Source organism: Aythya marila (assembly GCF_965140915.1).
Source record: "Aythya marila genome assembly, chromosome: 3".
NCBI classification, from domain to species: Eukaryota; Metazoa; Chordata; class Aves; order Anseriformes; family Anatidae; genus Aythya; species Aythya marila.
Genome location: NC_139044.1, coordinates 116,837,467 through 116,863,856, shown reverse-complemented (window position 1 = coordinate 116,863,856; position 26,390 = coordinate 116,837,467). Strand labels below are relative to the sequence as shown.

The window sequence follows — 26,390 nt, the reverse complement described above, 5'->3', positions numbered from 1 at the left end:
ACCATTTTCCAAAGGAACTGATTAAATCTATTAAGCTATTTACAAGTGGGCTCGATCAGAGCCGCGTTATCTGGGAATACAACAGGAAGGCAACTTCTCTTAAATCTAAAAGGCGCAGGAGATTTCCTGACCTGGGGACAGATTTATAAACCCTTTCCACACACACACACACACACACGGAGGCCGGCACACAGCCTCTTGCCTTTTATCTGCGCTCTGGAGCCGTGCTCCGGGGCCATGCAGGATTTAGGGCCAGGCGGTGCCGGCCCCGTGGAGCGCAGCGGGTTTGGAGAGCCAGGACGAGGCAGGACAGCGGGTGCCAAGCCCTCCATCCTGCTCCCAACAGCTTTCCTGGGGGCGTTTTGCAGAGGGGAGTTGCAGCAGAGGTCGAGGGCCCTCTTCCCTTTTATTTTTCCCATTGGGTTTTCTATGGGAACCTGCAGCTCCCGGTGCCTGGGACAGCCGCAGAGCCGGGGCGCTGCTCCTCTCCCCAGCCTTGGGTGGAGGCAGAGCCCAGCCAAACTCTCCATCCTCCTGCAAAACCAAGGGTAGAAAACCCCTAATATCCTTTTTTTTTGAGGCTTCATCCTTTTTTTTTTGAGGCTTTGTCCTTTTTTTTGAGGCTTCACCCTTTTTTTTGAGGCTTCACCCTTTTTTTTCTGAGGCTTCCCGTTAGCAGGAGTGTGTGAAACCGAGTTGCGAGTGTTTATTTTGAATATATTACATCGCTCAGCGTTATTTTTAAGCTCTTGGGATGCGCGGGGCCCGGGGATAATTATTCTTATAACGATCCCACCTCTGCGCTCTGCTCGAGGCCCTGGAGGCCAGGAGATTTTTCGGAGCAGCGCCACGAAACATCCCTGGAGGGAGAAGGGAAGGAGCAGGCTCCTCTTGAGCCCGTTTCCACCGCCGTGCCTCCATCCTGCGCCGCGTGTCCGAGGGGAATTTGGCAGGATGGGAATAAAGGAAAGGGCTGGGGGAGGACACAGTGCCAGGAGAGACCCGTGGCCACCTCCTGCCTTTGCTGTAGGGTCCTGGAGGCTCTGGGAGCGAGCAGCTCACCTGGATTTCCTCATCCCGGCTGCTCCTCTCGCATCGTAGGGGCAGCATCGCCCCGTTTCCCCCAGGTACTGCAGGGACAAAGTCACGCCGTGTTTCCAAAACCCCACTGTGGGGTCAAAGTTCTGCAAAATCTGCCAAATCCTCCCCGTTTGCATCTTCCCTCCCCTGCTGGAAGGAGCTGGCGCCTTCCTAGAGGCCCCCACGCCACGTTTTGGGTGCAAACGATAATAAATACATATATATTTTTTTCCCCCTTTTCTTCTTCAGCGCCTGGCATTCTGATCGCATTAGTAAGATGGGTTTCATTCTGCACCCTACTTAAAATGCTGGTTAAACCTGTCCTGTAGGAAGCTCGGCGTTACATAAAGGCAGCCGGGGCCATGTGAAAATGCCACCTTCCTAATTGCCACCGTATCGGGGTAATTAGCAGCAGGCTGGAAAGCTCACCTCTACTTTTTTTTTTTTTAATTTTATTTTCTGCTTACCTTCCCGGCATCTGGCAGAGCGCTTACCTGTATCTGGGGCACGGGAAGGAGCGGAGCTCTCGCAGGGCTTTGAGAGCAGGGAAAAATCACGGCTGAAAGCCACGAGCTAAAATAGAGCGAGCAGACAAAAGGGTGGGAAGAAAGCTTTGTTCTCCCCATTTCGCGGATGGGGAACGGTGGCTACAACTCCCATGGGGTCGCACGGAAAACCCGCACCCGAGAGTGGCTTTCACACGCCTGGCCCCACTCCTTCAAATTTTCCCTTTTTCCCCAAGTGACCCCCTTGCCCTGGAGAGATTAAAACGTGGGACTAAGCACAAATCCTAAATCAGCTCCAGATTTACGTGGTCCTTAATTATTGATGGGATTCTCCTCTCCCAAGGGCAGCATCCCGGGTTCCTGCAGGGCTCCCGGCTGCTCTGCCCCAGGGACGGCTCCGGCCATCAGCTCTTTGCTGGGAGGCGAAGCTGAAGCTTTCCCCGTGTCCACCCCACAGCCAAAAACGCAGAGAAAAACGCTCACGGCTCCGGCACGCTCACAGGCACGGTGCTGAGCGTTTCCACTCCTGCTATTTTTAAAATTCAGCTCGAGCAGCTAGAAAAGAAATGCCTTTTAGCTGGCGAAAAGGGACCAGCAGAATTTCCTTCTCGCGCCGTAAAAATTTATAAAAATGGATTAATTAATTAACAGAGAAAAAAAAATTAATCTTCGAGTGACTCAGAAGCAGAATTTAAGTTCTGACTTGCTGAGAAATTGAGTTTCAGTTTGGCATTGGAACAACTTTCCCAGTACTGCAACCACAAAGGTGTTTTTTTTTTTTCCTTTTTTCAAACCATTTTACCAGTTCCCCATCACTAAAACTTTGCGTACAGAGGGAATTTTGCCTCTCCCTGCACGGGACAGGTACGGAGATGCCTCCCTTGCTTATTTTCCGAGTACTTTGTGAGCCCTGACCCCCTCTTTGGGGATCCTCGGTGGATAGCACGGCAAGGATTGGATTTACAGCAAACCACGGTGCCAGGGGCAGGGAAGAAAAGAAGCCAGGGGCTGCTCCAGATGCCTTCAATCCTCTCCCCGTTCGAGGACCCGCTGCTGCAAGATCTTTTTTTGGGACGGGCGCGATGCTATGCAGCGTTTCCAATAGACTTTGTGTGGTTTTCCTCTCTTCTTGCAGCTTCCTTCCTCCCCTCGGTGCTGGCAGGTTTGGAGGTTTCGTGACGTAAATTGTGCCTTTTGAAGGTGGATGCTTGAAGAACTCCGGCCTTGTGTGTTTAAACAGGAGAAAATTGGTTAATTACAAGCGGGGCATTCTGCTAATTTGCTTTGCCAAGAGCTGATTATTTGAAAGAAGGCAGCACCAGAGCTTTTGCTTAAAGGAAAACTCCACGAATTTAATGAGATGCTGAGCTGGAGGAGTCCCCAAGCGCATTTCTTATGTTATTACTACCAATATTTGTGATATTTATGTATCACAAAGAGGCTGCATCTCGGATAGGATCTACCTGCTGAAATTATTATAGACCTAAGGAGGTTCTGAGCTTTTCATTGTTGCCTTGAAACTTGTACTTAGCAGCTCACATCCGTGCCTTGAAATAAGCAGTGCAAAGCACAAGAGGTGGCAAGTTTTGAAGGGAATTTGGGGAAGGGTGCTCGGTACCTGTTGCACATTTTTGGACTGCCACCCAGTGCGATTTTCCATCCCTGGCTCTACGGAGAGGTGCTGCAGTCAGACACCAGCAAGATCAAACCACGTGTCCCATGGAAGCCCAAAAACCTGGTGCAGATTTCAGTCCGATGCTGGTAACGGGGTTTTTTGACATGGTCTCTGCTTTCCAGGACACACTTCTGTGCTTGCAGGTAATTGCAAACACAAAGGTTTGGCATCTCCATTGCTGCTCACAAACTTTTAGCTTGGCGTGGCTTTGCACCAACAATTAATTTCAAGGCTCAAAGCACAGAATTACACCACACCTGCAAAGAGTGGAAGTAACTCCCCAAAAACCATCACTTCTATGTCACCGGTGAGTTGGGATTACCCAAATTGAAAACAATTCAGCAGCTGCGCTGTGTGCACATCACCCCTAATTTGTGAGCGAAAGCAGCCCGGCGACTTTCATTTTGCTGTTTCTGGGCAATTTCACTTGGAGGTACATTAAATCAGTGCTGTAAAATGTGGGTACAGCAGACAAATATGCAACAAAAGACACCACTATTCAAAAGTAGTTTTCACAGAACCAACCCAAATCATTTCTTTGTGCTTACATTCTGCTCATTTCACCATGCTGGAATTCTTCTGCTTTCTAAAAAGGCCTTCTTGCCAAACCCGAGTTTGGTTAAAACTGGACTCACAACCCACTACAAACAAAAAAATAATAATTTATTACTTCGAAAGATGTTGTTGTGTCTGTCATCCACTTCGCAAGGCAGCATCTGGTAAGAAGAGCTTCTTGTTGCATAATACAGAGTTGGCTGATCACTAACATACAAAGAAGTGCAGCTGAATCATTTTTTTTTTCAAATTCTAGTCCATCACAAAGTCTTTCTTTCCTACAACCCAAGTTCTGCACATGCCATTTCTCTTTGAGCCTGAGGCACATTAAAATAAAATCCCACGTTTTCCCACAAAAAGGTGAAATTCCCACTTATTGCACAAATAGAGAATCTTCTATTTGTAGCTCGTATTTCAATCTGAGCCAGATTTAAATCTTAAATCTCCTGTGCTTACCAGTAGTGACACCACACATTTAAAGATTTATTCCCTTTTTTTGTTTGTTCTTGCTGTAACTAACACTGGAATCTGGCCAAACACTTTCCATAAGATCCAGCACACAGAAACTCGTGTAAGATTAATACAGCGAACAAGCGAACAAACCCAGCAGCATTTGGCAAAGGAAACCCTCTTCCTTTACTAGCACCTTTTCGAGTTAAAATCCCCAGGAGATTGTAAAGTTCAGCCACTTAAGTGTTAAAAAAAATAACATCATGTGAAACATTCAGGGCTTCTACTGACAAATACAAATTTAGGAAGCAGTAAGCAAGAAACTGGGAGAGCTGCTTTAAAACTCAGGATGCTTCACAACGTAACATGAAAATTATTTTGCTGCCTTCTCCCATTGAGAAGATTTTTTTTTTTTTCATGTCAAGCACGGAGTTTGCTCACAACCAGAGCAAGCTCGTGGTGTTTAAGTTCCGTCGCTTAAGGAAGGCAGGGAACAAGCCCAGCCCCAGCAGCATCACAAGGGCAAATATTTGCAAAGAGCTGGAAAGCAAATTCTCTAAGGGTTAAAAAATGCTCTAAGGGTTGAAAACGATGCTGGTGGGAAGCACAGAGAAAGGCATCTTGTTCTCCCTTACCATATTGTAAAAGTACAGCAATTTTGCTGCAACAAACGAGTGTGTCCTCAGGGCAAGAAAGCCCTTAAGATAGGTCTTAAGATACTCAGGGATTGCAAACCAAGGCACCTTAAGAAGTGAGAAGTCCAATTGAGCTGCAACTGAGACATCTGAAGCCCTGTGGGCTGTGTATTGTCGGCTACACGTCTCCTGCTGGACCATAAAGGCAGCTTAAGGAATCTTTTCACATTACATCTGCATCTTGACAATGTTTTTCAAGCCATGTTCAGCGACTCAGCTGGGCTCAACCACAAACGTGGCCATTTAGCCAGCAGAGCAGGCCATTGGGATGGTTTAGATTTACTCTGATGAAGCGCAGGCAGGCCCCAAAGACAAATGAGCAGCTAATGAATTTAAATTCTGCTTGGCCACCCCGGGTGATGCCACGATAACTGGCTGGCTTTCAGGGCTGTGCTGTCAATTTGCTGTGGCCGAGGCAGTATCAGGACCAGACACAAGGACAGGGAATGCTTCTTGCCATTTCACCACTTCGCTTCCAAGCTCACCCATCTCCCCCGACAGCTTTTTGCTGAGTGAGATGAAGGTGCCAAAATCCAGCCTGAATGTTTAACCTCTCCTCCACGAGGGCTTGTGGCAGTGCTGAGTCCCAGCTTTACTTATTTCCAGGTTGACAAGGAGAAACAGCTGCTGATTTGGTTACAAATTGCAAGGCTTCTGTGTGGAAGTGGCAATATTAATGTGGAGGAGTAGCTATGCTCTCAAAATCTATTTGGTCTCCCTGTTTCATAGAAAACCTTGCTTCTCCAGCTTTTTGAATGTGAAGGTGCATCACCAAACATAGCACGAATGCTACCTGGGAATCAAAGATTTCGATATGGCTAAGAAAGGCACAGCTCCTGTACCTCTGTTGCAAAGTTACTTGACCATAGTTAACTACTGGCTAGGGAACACAGGGAGTTACTTTATTTCATTCTTTAGTACTGACAATCAGGGGTAATCTTTTAATTAAGGACTAAGCGTTTTGGGAAAAACAATGTCAATTTTATACGTAAATGGGAGATCAATGAAAAAATTACACACGACTTTGCAAAAAATCAATGCAAAGAAATACATACAGCTTTGCAACCCCCCTCCCGTTTCCAGAGGCAGAGCTATCATACGTGAAAACAACGGTGGCTTTAATAATAAAGGCAGCAATAGGATGACTTGTTTTGTTTTGTTTTGTTTTCATCTCCCCGGATTGAGAAAACACAGCCAGTGTGAACCAGCACACAGCAATTTACTGGTTTTCACAGTCCTAACCACAGTGGTTAAAACCAGCCCTGATTTTGCTTGCTGTTATCTGTTGTGAATGGAGTCACACCAGGATGAACATGGGCTGAAGGTGGAGGCTCTGCTGTGTTAAAGCACAGCCCCTAAGGTGAACCTTGGGTCTGCCACAACGGGAGGGCAAAGCATAGCTGTTGTCTTCTTTTTAATCAAGTCTTGCTTGGTAGACGTGTAAGCCTTGGCCCTGGAGCTGAAGCTCCTGTTGGCCTGTCAGCACGTTCTCAGCCCCCTTGTAAGAGCTCTATTTAAATACAGTCTGTGGTTTCAGGTGGATGAGGAGCTCAAGTGTACTCAAGGCTGAATTGCCATCTGATGTTTGGCTGGGGTTTGTGTAGGCTTCTCATCCAACGTGATAAAGTTCAAACCGCCTCAAAGTCCCACCTTGACTCTTAAATGGTTAAATCGACTTGCAGTGCTTTTTTTTCTTTCTCTGCGTTCCTTCAGCTGTCTCCTCTTTTTGCTTTTTGTGCTTCTTCTTATGGCGTTTCTTCTGCTTTGTCTCTGAGGCCTCTGTGCAGAGATCCTCCCCATCAGATACCCCCACATACACTTCTCCATTGCCCATATTTTCATCATTACTAACACTTTCCTCTTCGTGCTGCTCTTTATGCTTCCTTTTCTTTTTCCCTGAGTGACATTCATTTAAAGAAGCATCCAGTTCATTTCCATTCCAGCTACTTATCTTAGACTTTTTTGCTTTTGGTTTCTCACAGTGTTCTGTACTCTCTGCCTCATCACTCTTCTGCTTCTTCTTTTTCTTCTTAGCTTTGGTTTTCAGTTCTTCTGAAAGCTCCAAGGCTTCTTCTGTGGTTGGGGAGCAATCGTCTGACTTTACTTCTGTTTCTTTATGGGATCCCTTCAATTTTGCCATGCGCTTGGCGAAATATTCCTGCACGGTGAGACCACTCTTCACTGTATTGGGACCGTCTGCAGGCTCAGACAGCCAGGGGTCTCTCTGCTTCTCCTCCTGAGACTCGGGATCGGTGGCATCCTCCTGCAGGGGAACAAGGAGAAGCGGAAGAGTAAGAAACAATGGCTTTAAACAAAGTTATTTTGCTGCATTTTAATGCTAAAAGTATTTTAAAACCATATACTGCTTTAAAAATTACGGGTAGAAGTACAGACTTCTACAAAAAGAGACTCAAGTACAGTAACTTAGAGCAGGGACGGGTTATGATTCTCTGCTGGTTTGAATTTCTCACTGTTTACCAACTCCTGTGCAACTCATGCAGATTATGTGTAATGCTATCGTACTCGGCGTGTTACACTCACTTCGCAAAGGCACATGTCTCTACAAGATACAAACCAACATGAAAAATAGCACGGTATGATCTATTAGCCTGTGGCAGAAAGGAAATCCCATGCCTGGAATACCTCTACAGCGAAGTGCAACAACTTGGGCTACGCGGAGCAATCCGGCATTGATGCATCCCTTCCACCTTATCTGATCTGTAGAAATGTTTGTTTCATAGCTGCTTTACTGTCATTGTGTCCTAGACGTTGTTATTTAAACATGTTCCATTTGATCACACGTTATCAGATGGCAAAAACAACATCACAGGTTAGATCTTACAAGGCGTCTGCATACACAAAATAAATAGCTGCTGAACTCCAGCTGCAGGTGAGTATCTATAAAAAGAGCCGAGTGTCTAGAAAGTAAATATACAACAGAAGGCAAACTACGCTCGTTGAGCTGGATGCTATGTATGGCATGAAGAGAATCGACTCTGAAAAAGCAACAAATGCAACGAGATGAAAAAAAAAATAATTTGCTAAATTATCTGTGACTTGCAAAATAAACATGCCCAAAGAGCAGCTGAAATTCGGCTTGTTTACGTGGATATTGAAGCACTCAAAAATAACCCTTTGTGTTACATCCTTTGGCTTGGCAAAAGTCACAGACGACTTCTGGAAACATCCCAAATTTTATGTTGATTTTTTTTTTAAAGGCTGGTGGGAACTGCAGGTACCTCAGCACACCCCCTAGGTGGGAAAAGCTGAGCAGGTAGGAATCGTGTAGAGTCCTTACCAACATCTGGCCCACGAGATGCTTCTGAAACAGGTTATCTGCAGCTACGATGGGCAAATGAGGTGAGTGCCAGCTACGAGGCTGTTCTTCCATTCATAAACACACACAGATAAGAGCACCCACTCTGCCCATGAATCTTGGACGTGAACTGAAGTGACTATAAAATGCAACCAAATCGGAGCAGTAATATTTTACACTCACACCCAGTGGCGTGAACTGATAACAGGGTGAAGGCCGGCAGCAACGTGGGAGATAGAAACCCGCTTATCTCAACACGGTGGAGATAAGTGGTGCGGCTCTCTTTAGGGCATCATTAAAGTTGATGGCTGAAGTGGGTTTTATTAGGGTTTGTAGGTAAGGTTTGGCAGGGCTGACTCCTACAGCAGTAACCTTCACTCACACGAGCAGGAATGCCAAGCTTCGTGTCGTTAGCGATGCAGCACGAGGGGCGATTTCCTCATCCATCGGCTTTCAAGAGAGCTAGCCCAGTGGAACGAGAGCAACGCTACACTTGAGATGCCAGTGATGTTTGTGGGGGCACTTAGCAAAATTAGGTGCTTTTCTTGAAGGAATACCTTTGTGGCCTGCCTCGAGTAAGTTCAGGAAGAGAAATTACGTGATTTCTGTCGAAGAAGTGCTCAAAGAGATGGTTAACGTGGGGAAAAGGCACACGTACCTATACCCGGCTACAGATCCAACGTACACTCAAAAGGGGAGCTGCAGGAGAAGTTTGACAAGACCCAACCCCCGGAATAAATGGACCGGGCTCTGTTTGCAGTCCCTTTCTTATGAAAATGATACGCGTCCCCACTGGAGCAAGCGGCGCTGGTGCCGATCAGAAAATAGATGCCCTGCTAAAGCAACGTGAAGCAGGTCACTTGCTCTTCCTCTTGCCAGCAGGAGGATTTTGACACCTTGGATTGCAAAATGACAAACAGTCTCCCAGGTTTTCTGCCGCAGATGCCAGCCAGAACGGTTTCCCTCCCCACCCCAATATGTAAAACACACTCGCGACCAGAACACCAATTATCCTCTGGCCAACCAGGAAAGGATTTTCTCATTCCCTTGGTGACTTTGAGTCCTGACAACTTAATTACTGTAATTGAAGGCAAATATTACTTGAACTCTACACATTTCTTTTTATAAAATACATTAGGCATTAAAAAAAAAAATGTTCCTTTGGTTAAGCTGAGGAGTTCAGAAGGTATGCACGATCCCAGAAAATAAGAACCTTGCTCAGAAACTCCTTTATTGATAAGAATTTTAATAACCACGGGCCACTGAACACAGAACTAACAGGGCATGGAGACAAGCAAGGAGGTGCCAACTCCAGAAAACCTCTCGGTTTAGGAGAAGCTTATGTAAAGCCATAAATCACCTGCAAGGGCTGTTACATGCCAGCAGCGTTCCCCCTCCCGTGATGTACCTGTCCCAGTAGCCATGGGAACACCGCTGAACTCTAAACATGTTTTTTTTTTTCCTATAACCTCTCGACAGGAGAGTTGCAGTTTATGCAGTTCCAAAAATAAGACGCGCGTACGTAAGTGAGCACCATGTTTCCGCAACCTCCAAAAAGCAGTGAATTATACAGGATGAAAGGTGAAGAACCGTTCCTGCTTCGTTCCTGATGACCAGGCAAAAGGAAAAGAGCAATCCTGCTCTAACTGGTGGGACATCAGACGATTGGGCTTTGGAGGAGATGTCTTCGTCCACATCATGAGCTCCAAACGAAATCAGGCCGAGAAGATGAAGTTAAAAGAAGAGGTGGGAATACAAGTCTGTAGACAGTCCCAAGCAGGAGAAAAGCACTGCTTAAAGCAGAGTTAAGCGTGGAGTGATTAAAAGGAAACAATAGGAAAATTCAAGGAGAGGCTGGGAAGTGCACAGGAAAAGATGAGGGTCAATTATAGCCAGAAGTCCCCAGTAAACATCATCTGTTTATGCAATTGGTTGAATGTATGGAAAAATAAAGCACTAAGTACTCACAGGGTGGGTTTTTTTTTGTTGTTTTTCCTGCGCGCTTTCTTCACTTTTACACACAGTGCTGATTTAATCATTAAGTCAGCACACTAAATGTATAGAGTGAAATCCTGGTTCCCTTAATTCCTGCAGGATCGGGATTGCATCTCTACGGCACTGTACTCTCAGAGCATCTTTCCCACATAGTTACATAATAAAGGAAAAAAATACGGGATTATGGCCTATTATATACCAAAAAAGATTCACATTCAAACATGAAGAAGGTTTGGCAATGGTAGAAGTCAAAGCAGAATGGTATCTAGACACCTCATGAAATAAATGAGTTTGAAACCCAAACTGGAGATTTAAGACCTTAGGTTGAGGAATTAGATCCAAAAACCAACGAATGCATCCCCACATTACTCTAGGAGGAAAAGCAAGATGCAACTGATGGAAAAAAATAAAGGGTGCTATACATAAGCAACAGAAGTAGGTTGTAGTGTGGATTAATTTAATAAAATTTCCTCCTCTTCACTGCAGGTGTTTCTTTCCTAGCACTTAAAACTTAAAATAGAGGAATCAAAAAAAAAAATCTACTATACAGTCTAATACCTGCCACGTATGAACTACAATTACTTAAGCCGAATAATTTCACGTGCCTTTGCTTCCTCGTTTGCAAATGAGGGTGTACCACTCCACAAGTCATTCTGTTAGCACAAATTGACAAAATGACACGAAAGGAGAAGTACGGAAGAACGGAGAGCAGAGGGAGAATAAAGCTAAACTGTAATTTTAGTAGATCCTCACGTAAATTGCAGGAAATGGGTGAGATGAAGTAAGTACAGGCTAAACCTCTAGCCTGAGCTGCAAGGCAATTGCATTACCATCCACGGCATAAAATGCAAGCCCACCTTTGCAGAGTCGGAGTGAATCGCAGCGATGAGTTACTTTCTCGTTAAGGAACAGTAACAACACAATTAACATAATCCAGCCCTATTCCTGCTGCTCCACACCCTCACTGCAGAGCAGCACCGGTAGGAGCCCCGTGCAGGATACAAAACTTGACAGGAAGAGCTGAGGGCATCCCAATACCTTTCCAACGCAGGTCTGGAGAGCAGCAGAGCAGATTATTACTGAGGAATCACTCTGGAGTGCTGCAGACGTTAAGGGTGACAGAGGCTCACTGTAAGGAGTTGACAACATTAAGCATCAGCACGAACGTTTGGATTGGGATCAAAGGGGCAAGAGAGTGAACAAAGACTTGTGGCATGAGTTTAAGCAGGATTAAACTAGATACTTGCATAAATAAGGCCACATACCATCAGTTCTGAAGTCAATTCTGGCATAAGAATGGGCTCTACCATTTTCAGTTCATCCGATTGAGCTCGGTACGCTGCAGACAGCATCTTACGAAGAGCTAATGACAACGTATTTCTAATATAGAAAGGGCTGCTGCAAAGAGAAAAGGGAGATTTTTCCCCATGCCTGTGATGAAGAGGATGAGAGGCAGCAGATGTAAACTGCAGAAGAAAAACTTTGCCTAAAGGACAAATCTATCAGTGTCTACACGAAGCCTCTACCACTGGGAATCTCAACCACTGAAACAAACCTCCGACAACTATCAGGAAAGCATTAGGTGGAGTTAATCCTTGCTTGGAAAGGAAAATGGGGTAACTGTACTCAAGAAGCATCTTACGGCCCTCTAATGTGTTAAAAAAAAAAAAAAAAGGAAAACAAAATAGATTCAATTTGACTTCCTGGTAATAAAAGATGGTTTTAGTGAAAGAGATGAAAAAAAAAAAAAAAGAATATTAAATTCAGAAAGAAGAAATGCGAAAAATTCAGGTGCCCTGCAATTTCCTTCTTTTGCTGACCGTGGTATTGCAGTCACTAGGACACCTCCCACGGCCACACTGAGTTTTAATTGCACTACTTTTTATCCTGAGTGCCGAGAGAGCGAGGAATCCACCTTGAGGAAACAAAATGGAAATCCCCACTGTCTAACACCGAGCCAGGCTGTAGACCACGACAGCGATTTTTCAAAGGACAAGGGCCAATTACTACCCAGAAAAATGTTCCCGTTCAACCCCATTAAAATAAATTTGGTGTTAGAATAGGCTGAAAAACCCAACTGCAAGATCGCAGCTGATTTAATTACTGTACTACACAAATCATCAGCTCTGCCTCCTACCCAGGAAGGACAAGGAGCGAGGCTGGGAAGTAACCAACGGAAAAGGGACAAGGAAAAAACCTATAAAAAAATCGGTTTTCCTTGGGGAATTACGAGGAACTGTGTTTGCTACACCTGCCTCCATCTGCAGCTACAAAGGAAAGAGCGGGCGGACTGCTTCGCCACAACTAAAAAAGGCAAAGGATTTTATTGTAGTAAATCTCTGCTCCGAATGATTCGGGGTTATTCATAGCATCCTTGATTGGAAGTGACCTCTGGAGGTCCTTATCCAGCCTCCGGCGTGGAGCAGGACTACGGCCAGCACGAGATCAGGTCAGCTGGGTCTGTTCTGGCTGAGTCATGGAAACCTGCAAGGACAGAGGCTCGGCATCCTAGCGAGGATGTATTACTACCATCTAACAGCAATAACTTTCTGCCCTACAAATCCACAGGTACTTCCTTTTCAGGTACATTTGCATCGTATCTGCTGACTCCATTTTTTATTTTGGGTTTAAATTCAGCAAAAACGGCATCCAACTTCTCCCGGGCTGCCTTGTAATTCTCCTTTACATTTTTGCCAAAAGCTCATCCCGTCTCTCAGCAAGTGGCCGATTTTAGCGTTCCCATTTATTTTTATAATTCACACATTACTGCTGCTGAAGTAGAAAGCTGCTATCTCGCTCGCTGAATGCAGTCTCCAGGCATCCAAAACACCGTCTGCTTGTCATACAACAGTCCTACTGCCATACAAACGTGTTGGATCCTAGCCTGTTCCCATCAATGAACCAGGAGCCGAGCAATAAGCTCCAACACTCGGCCGGGTTTTGCCTTCAGCCTGAAGACAACAGCGTAACAGGAAGCAACAGGGTTGCAAAAAGTGCAAGGGATTAGATTTTGGCCAAGGATTTGATTGCAACGATAGCCATGGGGATTCATTGCAGCTGTCATGATCAGGTCCCGGTCGGTCGTACGGCACCAGCACTCACAACGCGGGCAGTCACACCACCTGTATTTCCAATGTCAGCTTGGGAACCCCGATACCGTGTTGCACAGAGGACAGAAACTTCCTCCTACTGTTCTCACACTTTTCAGGAAAAAAAAAATAGCATGTTTTAGCAAACAAACATGGTGAGTAAAATCCCGTAACAGGCTACGGGAGAATGAAAGAGAACACACAAGAGGTGTGGAAGACTGAAGGCTTGCAGGGAAAGAGTTAAAAGAAAAATCACACTGCAAAGAAGAAAAATCCTTTTTATATCTTGAAAGAGAGACACTTAGATATCCTTGTGACATCTCATTTCGCTCTAGCTACACTGCTGAGGCCAGCAAAACCTCTCTTCCTTTCCATTTCCTTGCAAATTACATCTGTGTGTTAGACTGAATGTAAACAGAACTAAAGGAAGAGATTTCCCTTAGGATCTCTCTATTGGCACGGTACAAAGATACAAACAGAGTGACTTCATCTTCCCAGAAGCATCTAAATCAATTCTAACCGTTCTGTTCTCACCTTGAATAACAGAGGAAGTATGGTCCGGCAAAGCGAGCACAGGACTGGGAAGGTCACGTTTCCCAAGTTCTCTTCCCAGCTACACAACAGAGCTGGTGGGAAACCCTGCAGAAGTTATTCTCCCCAGCTATGGCACAGACTATCAAAAAAAAAAGGGCAAAACATGCCTTATCAGCTCTCCGAAACTTGCAGCAGAGCTACAAGTTTCGTTAAGTGTTTGTAAAGTACTTTGAGATCCTTGAGAGAGGCATCCCAGATGTGCAAGGCACTCCACGAGTGCTGGAAGTGCTTTCCCACTCACCTGACGGTGTTCTGCAGCTGTGACACTTAACAGGGAATAAACACATCACAGCTTTTGTCTCTCCTGCAGTATAACCATGTATAAACAAATCACTACGAGACACACTCAGAAATACCCGATGACTTCTTCACGTGGTCATTTCACTACTGTCACGTCATTCCCTAGGCAGTCTTCACTAGACTTTTGTAATATGTGGCACAGGCAGCTGCTGATAATCCTTTCTAATCAGGTCTCCAAGACCAGACCCTTCTTGATTATCGACTTCAGGATTCCTTCCTACTCCACACAGACCCAGAAGGATGTGAATAGACCAGAGGAGAAGTAACAAGCTGGCTCGGCAGGCCACATTGTGAATACAAACAAAGGTATTAGCAAGGAGTATGGAGATCTACAATGCAGAGATAAGGCACGGAGAGAAAGGACACCATAAAAACCATTTGAGATACCCACAGAGACAAAGCAGTCCTGGTAGAGAACAAGCAAAATCAGCATCACGGTTTGGCTTCTGGCAAAGGACACTCTGCATTCTGAAATCTGAAGAGAATACCGACCTATGTAAAACCTCACTTTAACTCTTTTTTAATAATAAATGTGGAAAGTAATGTTTGTGTGTAAACAGTCTTTCTATAAGCATTCAAAACAGACACAATTTAAATGGCTGAACCTGCAATCCTTCCACCCTCCCACTCCAAAATGCTTCTCAAAAGGAACACACGCTCTTAAAACCCTTCCGCTGCTTTGCTTTGAAGGGGTGATACGCTGGACAGCTGATCCGCGGATCAAAATCCAGCTTGCTCCGTGCAAGGGCACAGATATTTCCTGTTTTTCAGCACAAGCAGTGGCAGAGGAGCTGCTGAGAAATCCCTCCTTGGGTCACTTTTAGTCACTTATTTGTTGAGCGTGCCTTCGTCAGGAGCGGGTTCCTTTCCTTGAAGCAGGTGTGAAGAAGTATTTGCAGCACAGGAAAATGAATCAGAACACGACAATTTAGAGCAGCACAGACCATAAATACCAGCAGCGAAGACAAACAGCAAGATTAAGAGAGCTCAAATCTGAAATACAGCCCCACGGATGCGCACGCGCCTTTTTCTTCTCTCCCATCTATAAGGGTTTGAAGGAAAGAGTTTGTGTGAGGAATGGGTTTTGTTTTTCCAGTGAATATCACTCATGCTGTGTTGCTACAGTTCATATGGATCTTGTTCTTGCTTTCAAGGATTCATACGGTACAGCTCTGCGTTCCACCTCCTCTATAAAGAAGCTACATTCAATCTCCCTGCAGTCTTCTTTCATAACTTTTGGCATTTTTTCTTCATTGCTGCCTTTAGTTTTGTTGCTTCCTCGTGGATTGATTCCAATCAGCACCCATCCTTCACCCCATTCACCCACAGTGTCCTTCCTAAATTTGCTTGATTCTCAGACACAGACAGAAGTGTTTGACTAACCGTGCTGCCCGTGTCCCACCTTACCCCCTTCCTACCTGCTAGGTGTAACATCCTGCCCTTGTTCTGTCCATCATTTCACTGGAGGCTCTCCGGGGAAGCAATTAGCCCACATGTGAGTGCTATATAACATAATTAACAAATAATAGCTCCCGAGAAATGTAGGCCAAAAAAGCAAAGTTATCAGAGCAGCATTTCTGCAGAGACTTGTATTGTGCTGCACTCGCCTGCAACGTTAGCTTCCAAGTTCCTGGAGGCACGCATTATACCCCAAGCAGCAGAAAAGCAAAGGTGAACAGAGTGTTTGAAAGAAGACACACGGTGTTCTGAGTTCATTTGGATTTACAGGCTTTGCTGTTTTTACCCAATTTGTTAACTCTGCCATTATTAAGTATTTAAAGAGGAGACCACCACCAGTAAGTTTCAGAACTGGAAGTGAAAAGCTTGGAATTGGGATCTAAATTGACTTTGGCAACGGGAGTATCAAAGGAAGGAAGGACGGAATGACTGTACCCATGAGCAAGACGCAACACAAACCTCATGCGTGACATCATTTAGGGTGGAAAAAACGCTCGAGGAGGCAAGGACAGAACCTTTGCTCTTGGGTGTTCATTCGCACACTCCACAGCAGATAGTAGGGAACGGCAGCAACCGAGGGGAAGCCCTCTGACCTCTCAAAGAAGCAAAATATTTCCTAGTCCTGAGGCTTCCTACTACAGGACAGGTATTTCAGCCTTTTGCACAGTTGCCAGAAAGTGGAAAGAGCCCTGGGCATCCCTTCAAGGCTGTCTCTGTCCCCTTGGTACTGAAAAGTAAGTCTGCTATTAGGTGTCAAAGCAACCAAACAAGGGTTTCTTAAATACCTGAAGTAGACTTCTCCCTTCATGGGGACTCAGGGAAATAAGGAAGTAAAAAAAGAAGGATGGACAATGGGAAAAAGAGGAGGAAGAATCAGTTTGGAGTGGTTATTAGGAAGAAGAAAGATGAGACTTGAGATGTATGGAGGAGGAACAGCCTTCAGGAAAGAGGAGGAAAAAATACATGAATATCTCCACACATCTCACCCTTGACCATATATCAGCAATGACCATACTCCAAAATGCTCATTTTATTTCCAGCAGTAGCTGATCTTTCTTGAAATACCTAATTAAGACGGTCCCTACTGAGTGCAGGGCAGCAAATAGCCAGATTATTTCAGCCACAAAGCAGGTGGAAAACTTGTCATGAAGCAGTTGACGTTCCTTTATGGGTAATCCACGGGGACTGCAAGTGCCAGCACGACCTGCCCAGCCTCAGCCTGAGCAAGACGGAGCACGTATGCTGTGACCTGCAACAAAGACGATGGCTTTTCGTGGTCAGTTTGTGAAATCTGCAGTTTTGGGCAGAACTTTGGCTCCATCAACCTACAGAACAACTCACGTTTTAACCTACGTAAGCAAGCTGTTTAAGGAGAGAACAGCTTAGATCAGCATGTACAGTACCTATGTTACCAAAGCCTACCGCAATGCCAAAGAAAATCCTCACTATCCAAGCGAAGATGACAAGTACTGGGCTTCAAAACTGACAGACAGCCTTATGATGTTGAGGTAATCTGCACCCTCACGGTCATGGTCTTAGCTTTTCTGCTGCAGGAGCTCACAGAGCTCTGATCTTCCAAGCATTGCAGGTGTAAATATTTAGTTGTTTTTATTGTTTCACATCTGTATCTATCCAGATTGCTCTTGGGTTTACATCACCTTCCTCCTCTGGGAGTAGAAAGCCTCACTGTCCACCTTCCAAACCCTCATCAGACTTCGTTTCCTTTGGTTTGCTTTCCATGGCTGACCTTCGTGCTTCAGCTCTGCTTTTCCTGCCTGCCTTCAGCTTCTGCACCTTGCGAGCCACAGCCTTCATTTCATTTCACTCCCTTCTTTGCTGGTTCCCTTCATCCTCGCCTTCTTTTTCCTTTCGGTGATCCTTACTTCTAAAGCTCACGCGGGTCAAAATGATAAAGACACACATCTTTCATTACGCTAAGTATTAGCTTCATCGTGCTGCATAAAGATTTAGTGGTAATGTTAAAAATGACAAAGAGAAAATCCCTGCGTCTGTAATTCCAAATAGATTTCCTCGGATTTTCTTATTAACACTTTATGTAATGCCCTAGGGGAAGCGAAGTGCTCTGCGGTTGCCCAGTGAACCACACAAAACACAGAACCTGTGCCTCAAGGGACTTGCAGGTTAAAGCTATGAGTGGGTACAAAACAATACAAATAATTATCGGGTAGGCGATCCCGCAGGGAGCGTGTGTGTTCCAAGCTGGAACGTCTCCTGGCACGGGAGCTCCGAAAAAGGAACGGGAACGGGATGCTTATCACAGCTTAATAGCAAACTGCTCCAGGAATAAGCAGCAAAACGAAGAGAAGATTCAGGAGGAAACATCAAATTAAAGGAGAAATCAGTTTGGTTCCAGTGTCTCACTCGTTCCCAATATTCTGCTGTTTAGGGGTAAGAGAAGATGCAAAGGCAAAAGGCACAAGCCCCAGCTGCTGCCTCCAGTCCCTCAGCCACGTCCTAAGAAGCTGGTAAGAGGGAAGTGGCATTGGTTGGGGTCTCAAATCCTTAATGGAAGACTTGAACTAACTCACCTGGATGTCCTAAGAAAGCCCAGAAATTACTGCTTGCTTGATGTTGAGTACTGAAAGGGTGCAGAAAAAGGAGGAGAAAAGACCCCTGAGTGCTGAGTGGCCTAGCATTGAGCAAGAGCAGAAGCTTTAAAAGATTTAATTTTCCCCAATTAGCCTCTCTAACAATCCGCCCATAAAAGCTGCTTTCTGCTTGGGATTTACTTCCTTGCAGTCAATCATCCTCCGGCTCTCTCCTTTCATTACCTGAGCCCTCTGCTAATCCCTTCTGCTACCTGCAGAAGCTGGGTGGTCCCCCAAATCCCGAGCAGAGCTCCACCACCAAGTCAGCCAGCCTCGAAACTCGGCGGTGACTCAGCAACGCCAGCTCACTTTGCTTTCTTTCTTCCCTTCATTACCCCACGCTTAATGCCAGAAGAAAGGCTGGGAGGTGGAGCCGCCGAGGCTTTCAAGCCGTCGTTCCAAGCCCAGCCGAAGGTCACGGCTGCCCCGGGATCCCAGCTGCACGGGATACTTGCAGTTAACTCTCAGCGAAGCGACTCGGCTTCCTGTGGCTTCGCAGCTTGTGGCTGGATGACCCCGTATCTGATGAGGTGCGAGCCGTGATCGAAGCCGTTCCTGTGGTTACGGGGCTCGTAACGGCTTCCCTCCGCGTGGATGCTCTGATGTCTAATAATACGGCCGAGCCCAGCTGGGAAAACAATTTGCCTTTCCTCTCCACGCCACCAGTTATTTGCACAAAGAGTATAGGGACATAATATTTGGAAGGCTGCTGTCTCCAAGGGTTCTCGGGCATATCTCATCTCCTCCACGAGGACATGATTTGTGCTAAAAGGTAGGCGTTGACTTAGCTAAATGAGAACTAGGAAAACAATAACGAGAGCAAAAACCACCACTGGAGACAGTTTAAAGTAACTGGCTGATGTGCTGGGGCAGATGAGAAGTGGTCAGAGTCTATTCTGCCACCCCTGCTGCAGAAATAAGCACCTCTGCAAAGGAGGCAACAACACACAAATGGAAGTGGTGAGGGTAAGATGCAGATGGCAACCATTAACACGACCATTTTTGCAGCAATCAACACCTCTAGGAGAAAAAAAAAAAAATCCATGCGAAGTCATAGGTGGTAAGGAGCCAAGACATTGCTAAAAAGGAGCCACTGTTCAACTATTTTGCTGGATAGGAACATTGCAAAGGAACTGACATCCATGTTCCAACCTGTTATCAACCGCAGCGTGTTGAAGGGATTAAAAGCGAACGTCGCAGCGCTATTCCCCTCTTCAAACCCCGTGTCAGGCCGGGGTCTTCCAACTTCTCAGCTTTTCTATCCACGCAGTTGCAACACCGGCCCAACTTTGTTTGTTCCTAATGAAAGCGGTGATTCACTTCCTTTCCAGGAGCTCCGCCGTAAAAACGTTGATTAGAGCACAAACCGCCCCCCAGACTGAAGGCTGAGAGAGAAAGAGAAGACAAAGTGAGGTGTACAAGAAGATGGGAGTCGAGGGGAAAATCAAAGCAGAGAATTCACCGGGAGGTAGAGATTTTATCAAAGCGATTGGTTCATTAGGCAGCAAATTTGACTGTGCATTAACGCTGTACAGCAGCGGTTTTTGTTAGGGAGTTCTTCAGGGCAGACACCTTTGTCTTCGTACTTGTAAAACACCAATTAATATCTCGGGCAGACTACAAACAAACCAACATTAAAACAAAGCAGCGAAACAGAACCATTTGTATATCCTGTTAGGCCTGGAGTCACTAGGACAGATTCAAGTCTCCGGAGAGAGACCCTGTCCTCTTCTCTTTAATAGTCTCGCCCATATGCTCTGCTCACGCCTACAGTAGTTAAAAAGTACAAACTTTGATTTATATTCTTGCTTCGGTTCAGGAGGAGTTCACCATACGATGCTGCCCTGGGAATCCTTGTTACACTTCTTGTGTCTGCAAGCTAGTTTTTAAATAGTAAGGGTACTACAGGAGCAGAGCTCTCTGCATGCTGCAAAGCCCCCTCCAGACCCTGTTAAACATTGCACAAACCAGCCCCATCGGACCTCTGCTTTCCTGAGTGACACTGAAGGTGCCTGCTGTGCATCCTCAGAAGGGATTTGGGCATGTCTGGGAGTTTAGAGACCGATGGAATGGTCCTGGAGGGCTATGCACGGAGGAGGGAGCCAGATCTGGCTCAGTCTTGGCCATTTGTAGGACTAAAAAGGGTCCCTGGCACAAACTATCTCCAAAAGGGTGCAAGGAACTTGTCCTGTAGAGGAACAGCTTGTTCACACCAAAGCAGAGCTTGGGATGGAATTTATATACGTGGGTGACCGGTCACCAGGACCTACGAGGGCAAAGGTCCTCATTCCAACCTGCCCGACCCAATACAGCATCTTCCCCCACTTTCTAAACTGGAAAAGCCACTTAATATTGCTTCAGCTCCCGAAAATACATTCAGAGGAAAGGCCAGACAGCAAAAATCTGCTGGTTTTGGCCCATGGCAGTGGTAAAGATGCCACTCTATGGGTTCAGTCTAAGCCTTCCCCTGGCCACATCGAACTTGTAAGTAGAAAGCTGGTAATTTAGGCTCATGACTGAAGAAAGCTGAAAGCTTGCCAGCCACATCTCTTGTCTGGCATGTCAGAAGCTATAAAAACGCTAAGTAAGGCTAGCAGTAGGAAGGTACGACTTGGGGTTTATGATTTCTAGAGAAACCTTCACGTAAAGGGGTGGAAGAAAACAGCAGACTTATCTCTATGTTCTGCTCCCCATAATAAAGAAAGATCTCAAATAGCAGTGACAAAGATAGTTTAAGAGTTGGAAATCTTCCTGTGTTTAGGCAAACACACAGATTGTGCAGTTGGTGGGGTTTTCCTAAGACAAGCACTCATTTGTTGGTTTCTTAAACACATCCCTCAAGAATGACACAAGCAGAGCTGATCTCACCTAGAGGAAAAGTGATGGATTTGGTGAGTCCTGAAGGTCCCTGACAAGCTTACCTCCTGTGAAAAGAAGCCTAACACACAGAAACCCAGAAGAGGGGAATTAAAAACTGCATCCTACAAGTGAATAACGCTTCCAGACCACCACGAATCTTCTTAGTAAGGAGATGGTGACCGACAGCCTGGAGATTCAGGGAGCTCACGAAAGAGTTAAAGGTTCAGGCAGGTAATATCTGCGTTTTGAAAGAATTTGGCCACCAGAGCTACTTCCCTGCAACAGTTACAAGGGGCTGCTGCCAATGCTAACATCAGAAGGCAGATACTGACAGGTTTTTTTTGCCCAGTCAGATGCCGCTACTGACACTCATTTAGACGAGCCAGTACAAACACGCCAAAAAGGACATTTCCTATAGCAACGGCTTCTCAAGTAACCAAGGAATTTACCGACAGTCATGAAATCGCTGGCAGGCGGCTGGAAGACAGTGGGGTGAGCTTCCCAAATGTCCCGGGGCACGGAAAAGCTGATGAGACTCACGTAACAACGGCTCCTAGGGCGCTGCTGAAGCCCGGGTAGCTTTGCGAGATGAATGACGGCCTCCCTGAGCTCCGCACCACGCAGCAGGAGTTAGCGAAACCCGTACCGGTGGCCAGGCGATGTGGAGGAAAGGTGATAAATTACAGCTCCTCGTGAGAGGCCAGATATTTCTGCTGAACCAACAGCTACTTGATTTTTTTTTTTGCTTTAGGCTGGAGAGCCAAGGGCAAGCTGCCTTACACAAGGATTATTGACTAGTTAATAAAACCCGAAGCGAAATATAAAAAAAAAATAGCATCCCTCCTGTGGGAAAGCCTCAAAATGCTTTATCAGTGTTGGATTTAAAGAGGACCACACTGCTATGGATGAGGGAAATCTGCAAGGACACGCAAGTACCGAAGGTCCAAGCAGCTCAGATCGGGTACAACCACTGCCCAAATTTCTGGCTTGCATTTTCTGCCCCGGTTTACACCACCACCTAAGCGGACGCCGTGTAACTCGGTGTGAGTACAGAAGGTGAAACTGATTCAGAGAGAGGAAGCTGATCTAATTTTGCAAAGTCTAGGGGAAGGGTGAGCTGTGCACAAGGTGCGGTGTGCTCTCCCCTTACAGACGGGAGCGCTGGGTGTGGAGATCCCAGACCAGCTTGCGGTTTTCCTGTATGAAGGAAAGGGGATGTGGGTATGAGCCTGGAGCTGAGCTCTCAGAGCGAGCTGCTCCGCTTTTCACATCGCCCTCAGCACCCCTGAAATCAAAACCCTCAGGATTGGCACCTTTGGTCCATCTCTAGTTTGAAGGCAGAAGGGAAAGCGTAGCCTCGACGAATTTAATCTGGTCTCAGATTTGCAGTGCTTCAGAAGATTTTGCAGTTGTGCTTTTGTCTTTAAAGCAGAGCTGGAAATCATACGAATCCTGGAGAGCTGGTACCAATACAAGACAGATGAGTACATGAAAGGTTCCAAGATGATTTTTTTTAAATACCAGGAGAGAAGGCCTGGACAGGTAGCTGACAGTCTGCTAGAGATGACAGATTAGCCAACTCTGCAGGGTACAATTTGCATCTGATTCATGGGGACTGGAAGAGAACTAGAAAGTTGAGATTTTAATGAGATTAATCATAGTACTCTAGGGATCCCATTCATCCTGCCACTGAAGGGTCCTAGAGCCACTTTGTACTATCTGAACTGCATTTAGGAAGTTATCTGGGGTTTGCTGGGACAGAAACACAGCTGAATGGAGGGAGGGAAGAGATAAAAGCTTGCAGGTTTTCCAATCAAACCAGCCTGTATCAAAGTTATGTGACCACGAGCTGAGATGAAGGAATGCGGCAAACCTCAAATTCCAGACTGAAGCTGAAAAGCTTTGAGATTTAATGCTCTCACATCTACCAGGAGTGACTGTTTAAAAAAAATAAATAAATTAAAAATCAATCAATCTGGAGGAACCGTTCTGCATCCTGAAACAAAGGGGAAGGCTGAGATCATGCCTGTTTCTTCAGCCTCGGTCGGGGCTCAGAGTTAACAGATGAAACGGACGAGGAGCCTTGCTCGTAGCATGGCCTGCCAACGTGGTAGCAATAAATAAGTGTTCAAATAACGAGGCAGCACCCCTTCGGCTGCTGTGGCAGCGTGCTGCACTGCTGTCAAACCTGGGAGAACTGCAGGAGTCCCGTGGGTGACTGAAGATCTGGCGCCGCGCTTACCTCAAGGTAGACTTCAGAGCACAGCCACCGTGCTGGCTTGCCAGGCAGGCAGTTCGTTAGCAAAGAAATACCGTGCACTTCCAGAAGTCTTTCCCACTGTGATCCTCTGTGTTGAACTTGGCATCCTCACGGAGTGCTCGGACTGTTCTGTCAGTGGGGACACCAAGGCCCAGAGAGCAGCGAAGCGGTTTGCCCCCAGTTGGAGAGCATCAATATTTGATGTAGGACTCCTGGTTTTTGTTCCTGGGTTTCCAGTCCCGGGCTTTGGCCACCGATTTGTATTTTCCAGAAAAAAGAGCTGCGAGCTGGGACTTCTTGTGCCTAGCTTGGTGGAGAAAACGAGGAATGAAACCTAACTACTAAGCCTAGCAGAAGGAAGCTAGTCTAAGCCATTCCTAGCTGTGTGAGTGTTTTTCCATGCATCACTTACTCATCACACAGCACCGACCCTGGCTGAGATCCTGAGATCCACTCATGCCAACGCTTGGGCAGTCCTGGTGGAAGGTTCTCTTTGCTCCACTTCACATCCCCTTTTCCTCAGACCCTTCATTTCTAGGTCAAATAAAGACAATACATAAAAGAAAACTTGTGATGTGTAACACCACTCTCTGCCCAAGTAACCCCTCCTTTGAGGACAATTTTTGTCTGACCTCGGTTCCGAATTTGATAGCACAACCCTGGTTTTTGTAACACCGGTAGAATAATCAGTTAAACGCATTTTTACTTAGTTCACCTTCTGGTAGAAGTCTAAACAAACAAGCAGGAGTCATGCTGAATTTATGCCCTTTGGAAAAAAAACACCAAACAGCACAATGTCTACAGAGTTGTCTATTGACCCAGCAGTTATCAGAGTATTTTTTTTTTTTTTTTCTGGCACAAAAGCAGCTTTCTAAACAGCCAGTGACCCACTTTCACCTAGCTGGCCTCTGAAGTTGAGAGAAGATTCATACACTCTAGACGTTAGAGGCTCTGTTTGAAGTCACTGCTGTCAGGAGATGGTCAGTTTACGTCTCCTGTCCTAGGACAGGAAAAGGATGCACTCTCAGCTCCATGTGTTGCAGCGAGATAAGCACAAAGATTTCTGTCCTATGCCCTTATCAGCTTTTCCTGCTACTCTCCAGAACAGACACCACCAAGACTGGCAGTAAAAAATTAAACTTGCTTAAGTAAAAGGGAAAAAAAAAAAAAAAAAGCCTCAAGTATTTCTCATAATTGCTTGTAATACAAAAGGTTGAAGTTTTGGGAAAAAATTTCACGATAGGATTTTTGGGAGTGCTAAAGACTACTTGTAATCTTCTGTACTCTCGATATAAACCCATCTCTTCCTTTGACACACCCCGGATGCTGTACATTTTAAAACGTCTCAGTGGTTAAATAGCAGCCTGTATTAAATTAAGGACAGAAATATTCCCCTCGCAAGCAAAACCAATTAGAAGGCAAAAGGACGTGCATATGGAAATGACGGTGCTATATTAACATTTTTCTTCCACGGTTTCCTTTGCATTTCATTCTCTCTTTGCTGCTCCTTCCTTCTCTTTACGTTTCTTCTGTCATTCCCACTCATTTTCTTTGTGCACAGACGAGACAGGCTCCCAGGACCTCAGTTTATCTCCTATCTCTCCATCGCCTGCCCACAGACGACTTCATTTACGGGTGCCTCAGTCTCCACCCTGTATAAGAGTGGAGTTACGCCTTGCTAAAACACTGCCATCCGCGAGCAAGAGGGACTCAACAGCACAGCAGCATGTCGATCTAATAAAAGGGACTTTACCAATTTAACTTGTTTTCTTCTTATCTTGCAGAAGAAACAATGGGGGTTCCCAAATTCTCTTCCTAAATCCTCCTCAGAGACCACCCCGGTGGGTGAGCAGCACTGCAACGATCACACACCCATGCGTAAATGTGGACGTTGTATTTTTGACATCTACTGGTGCAGTTTGATCATCCACGGACAGGCTCTGATGCTCTTCCCCAGCCCTCAGTATAAATCAGTACTGCGATATGACTGCAGGCCATCTCTTATCGCCTTTCTGAAGCACCAAAACCCAATCCAGCCTTGCCCACGGTAAGGAAACAAAGCTAGGAGGAGCATGGTCATTTAATAAGCTCAAACAATTTCTTCCAGGATAAGGTATTTTGGGTCAAGTTTAAAAGAACGGTCCAGTCTCGTTTTGAAAAGCACATGAGATCTTCAGACAACAACCTTCCAGGTGACTACAGACCTACCTATCAAGACAGAAAACCATCTTGAGATACGAGTACAAGCCACTGAAGCTATCTATAATCCATGTTTTGCATCTCTAGTATAAGCAGGACCTTCCTTTACATAAACAAACAGGCTCCTAAAATTTTGATTTAATATTAAGACTCTCCTGATACATTTTACTCTGACACCTGACTTAATCTCCTCATTTAAGGGGACATGAGAAGAATATTTCCCTACATCCACGGGTTGGGTTACTTTTATTGCTATTGAGTAAAATTTTCAACAGGATGATGTAGATAGCTTAGCCTTTCTCTCCGTCACTCCACCATTTCTCTTTAAAATCTACTATAATAAAAAACTTACTTGCTCTAATTCGTGTAATAATATGAAAATATGGAATTCTGTACATAAAATCATAATAACTGTTTTGTTAAAAGGTTTACAGGGAAGAAAATCTTGCTAGTTTTTTTTTTTTAGTGTGTTCTAAGCACCTTCATTGCTGTAGGTCACTTCAAAAAGGAGTAAGGGGATGTTCAGAGGAGGAACACGTCCCTCCAATCAAATGTTAAAAGCTTCATGAGCAAGGCATCTCACACACAGCCTTGTGCCCACAGACATGCAAGTTCAGAGGCTGAAACAACCATTGGGTGAGACAAGAAGTAGAGTTAACAGCACCAAAAATGTCAAATATTCCTTGAAAACCAAACTGGAATGAAACGGTGATTTTAAGACCCTAATGACACGAAACAGACAGCAGCATT

The 26,390-nt window shown here is 45.5% G+C and overlaps 1 protein-coding gene across 4 annotated transcripts in view; it reads right to left on the bottom strand.

Annotated features, from left to right (window-relative positions):
• Window positions 1-2,645: 2,645 nt before the first annotated feature.
• Window positions 2,646-26,390, bottom strand: part of PINX1 (PIN2 (TERF1) interacting telomerase inhibitor 1) — a 59,282-nt gene continuing 35,537 nt past the window's right edge. For 3 of the 4 annotated variants that reach the window (XM_082756381.1, XM_082756383.1, XM_082756382.1), the window contains exon 7: window positions 3,904-7,224. In XM_082756381.1, the coding sequence (XP_082612507.1) occupies window positions 6,628-7,224 (597 nt within the window). In that variant the 3' untranslated portion in view covers window positions 3,904-6,627. The other variant, XR_014317143.1, reaches the window with a different exon arrangement.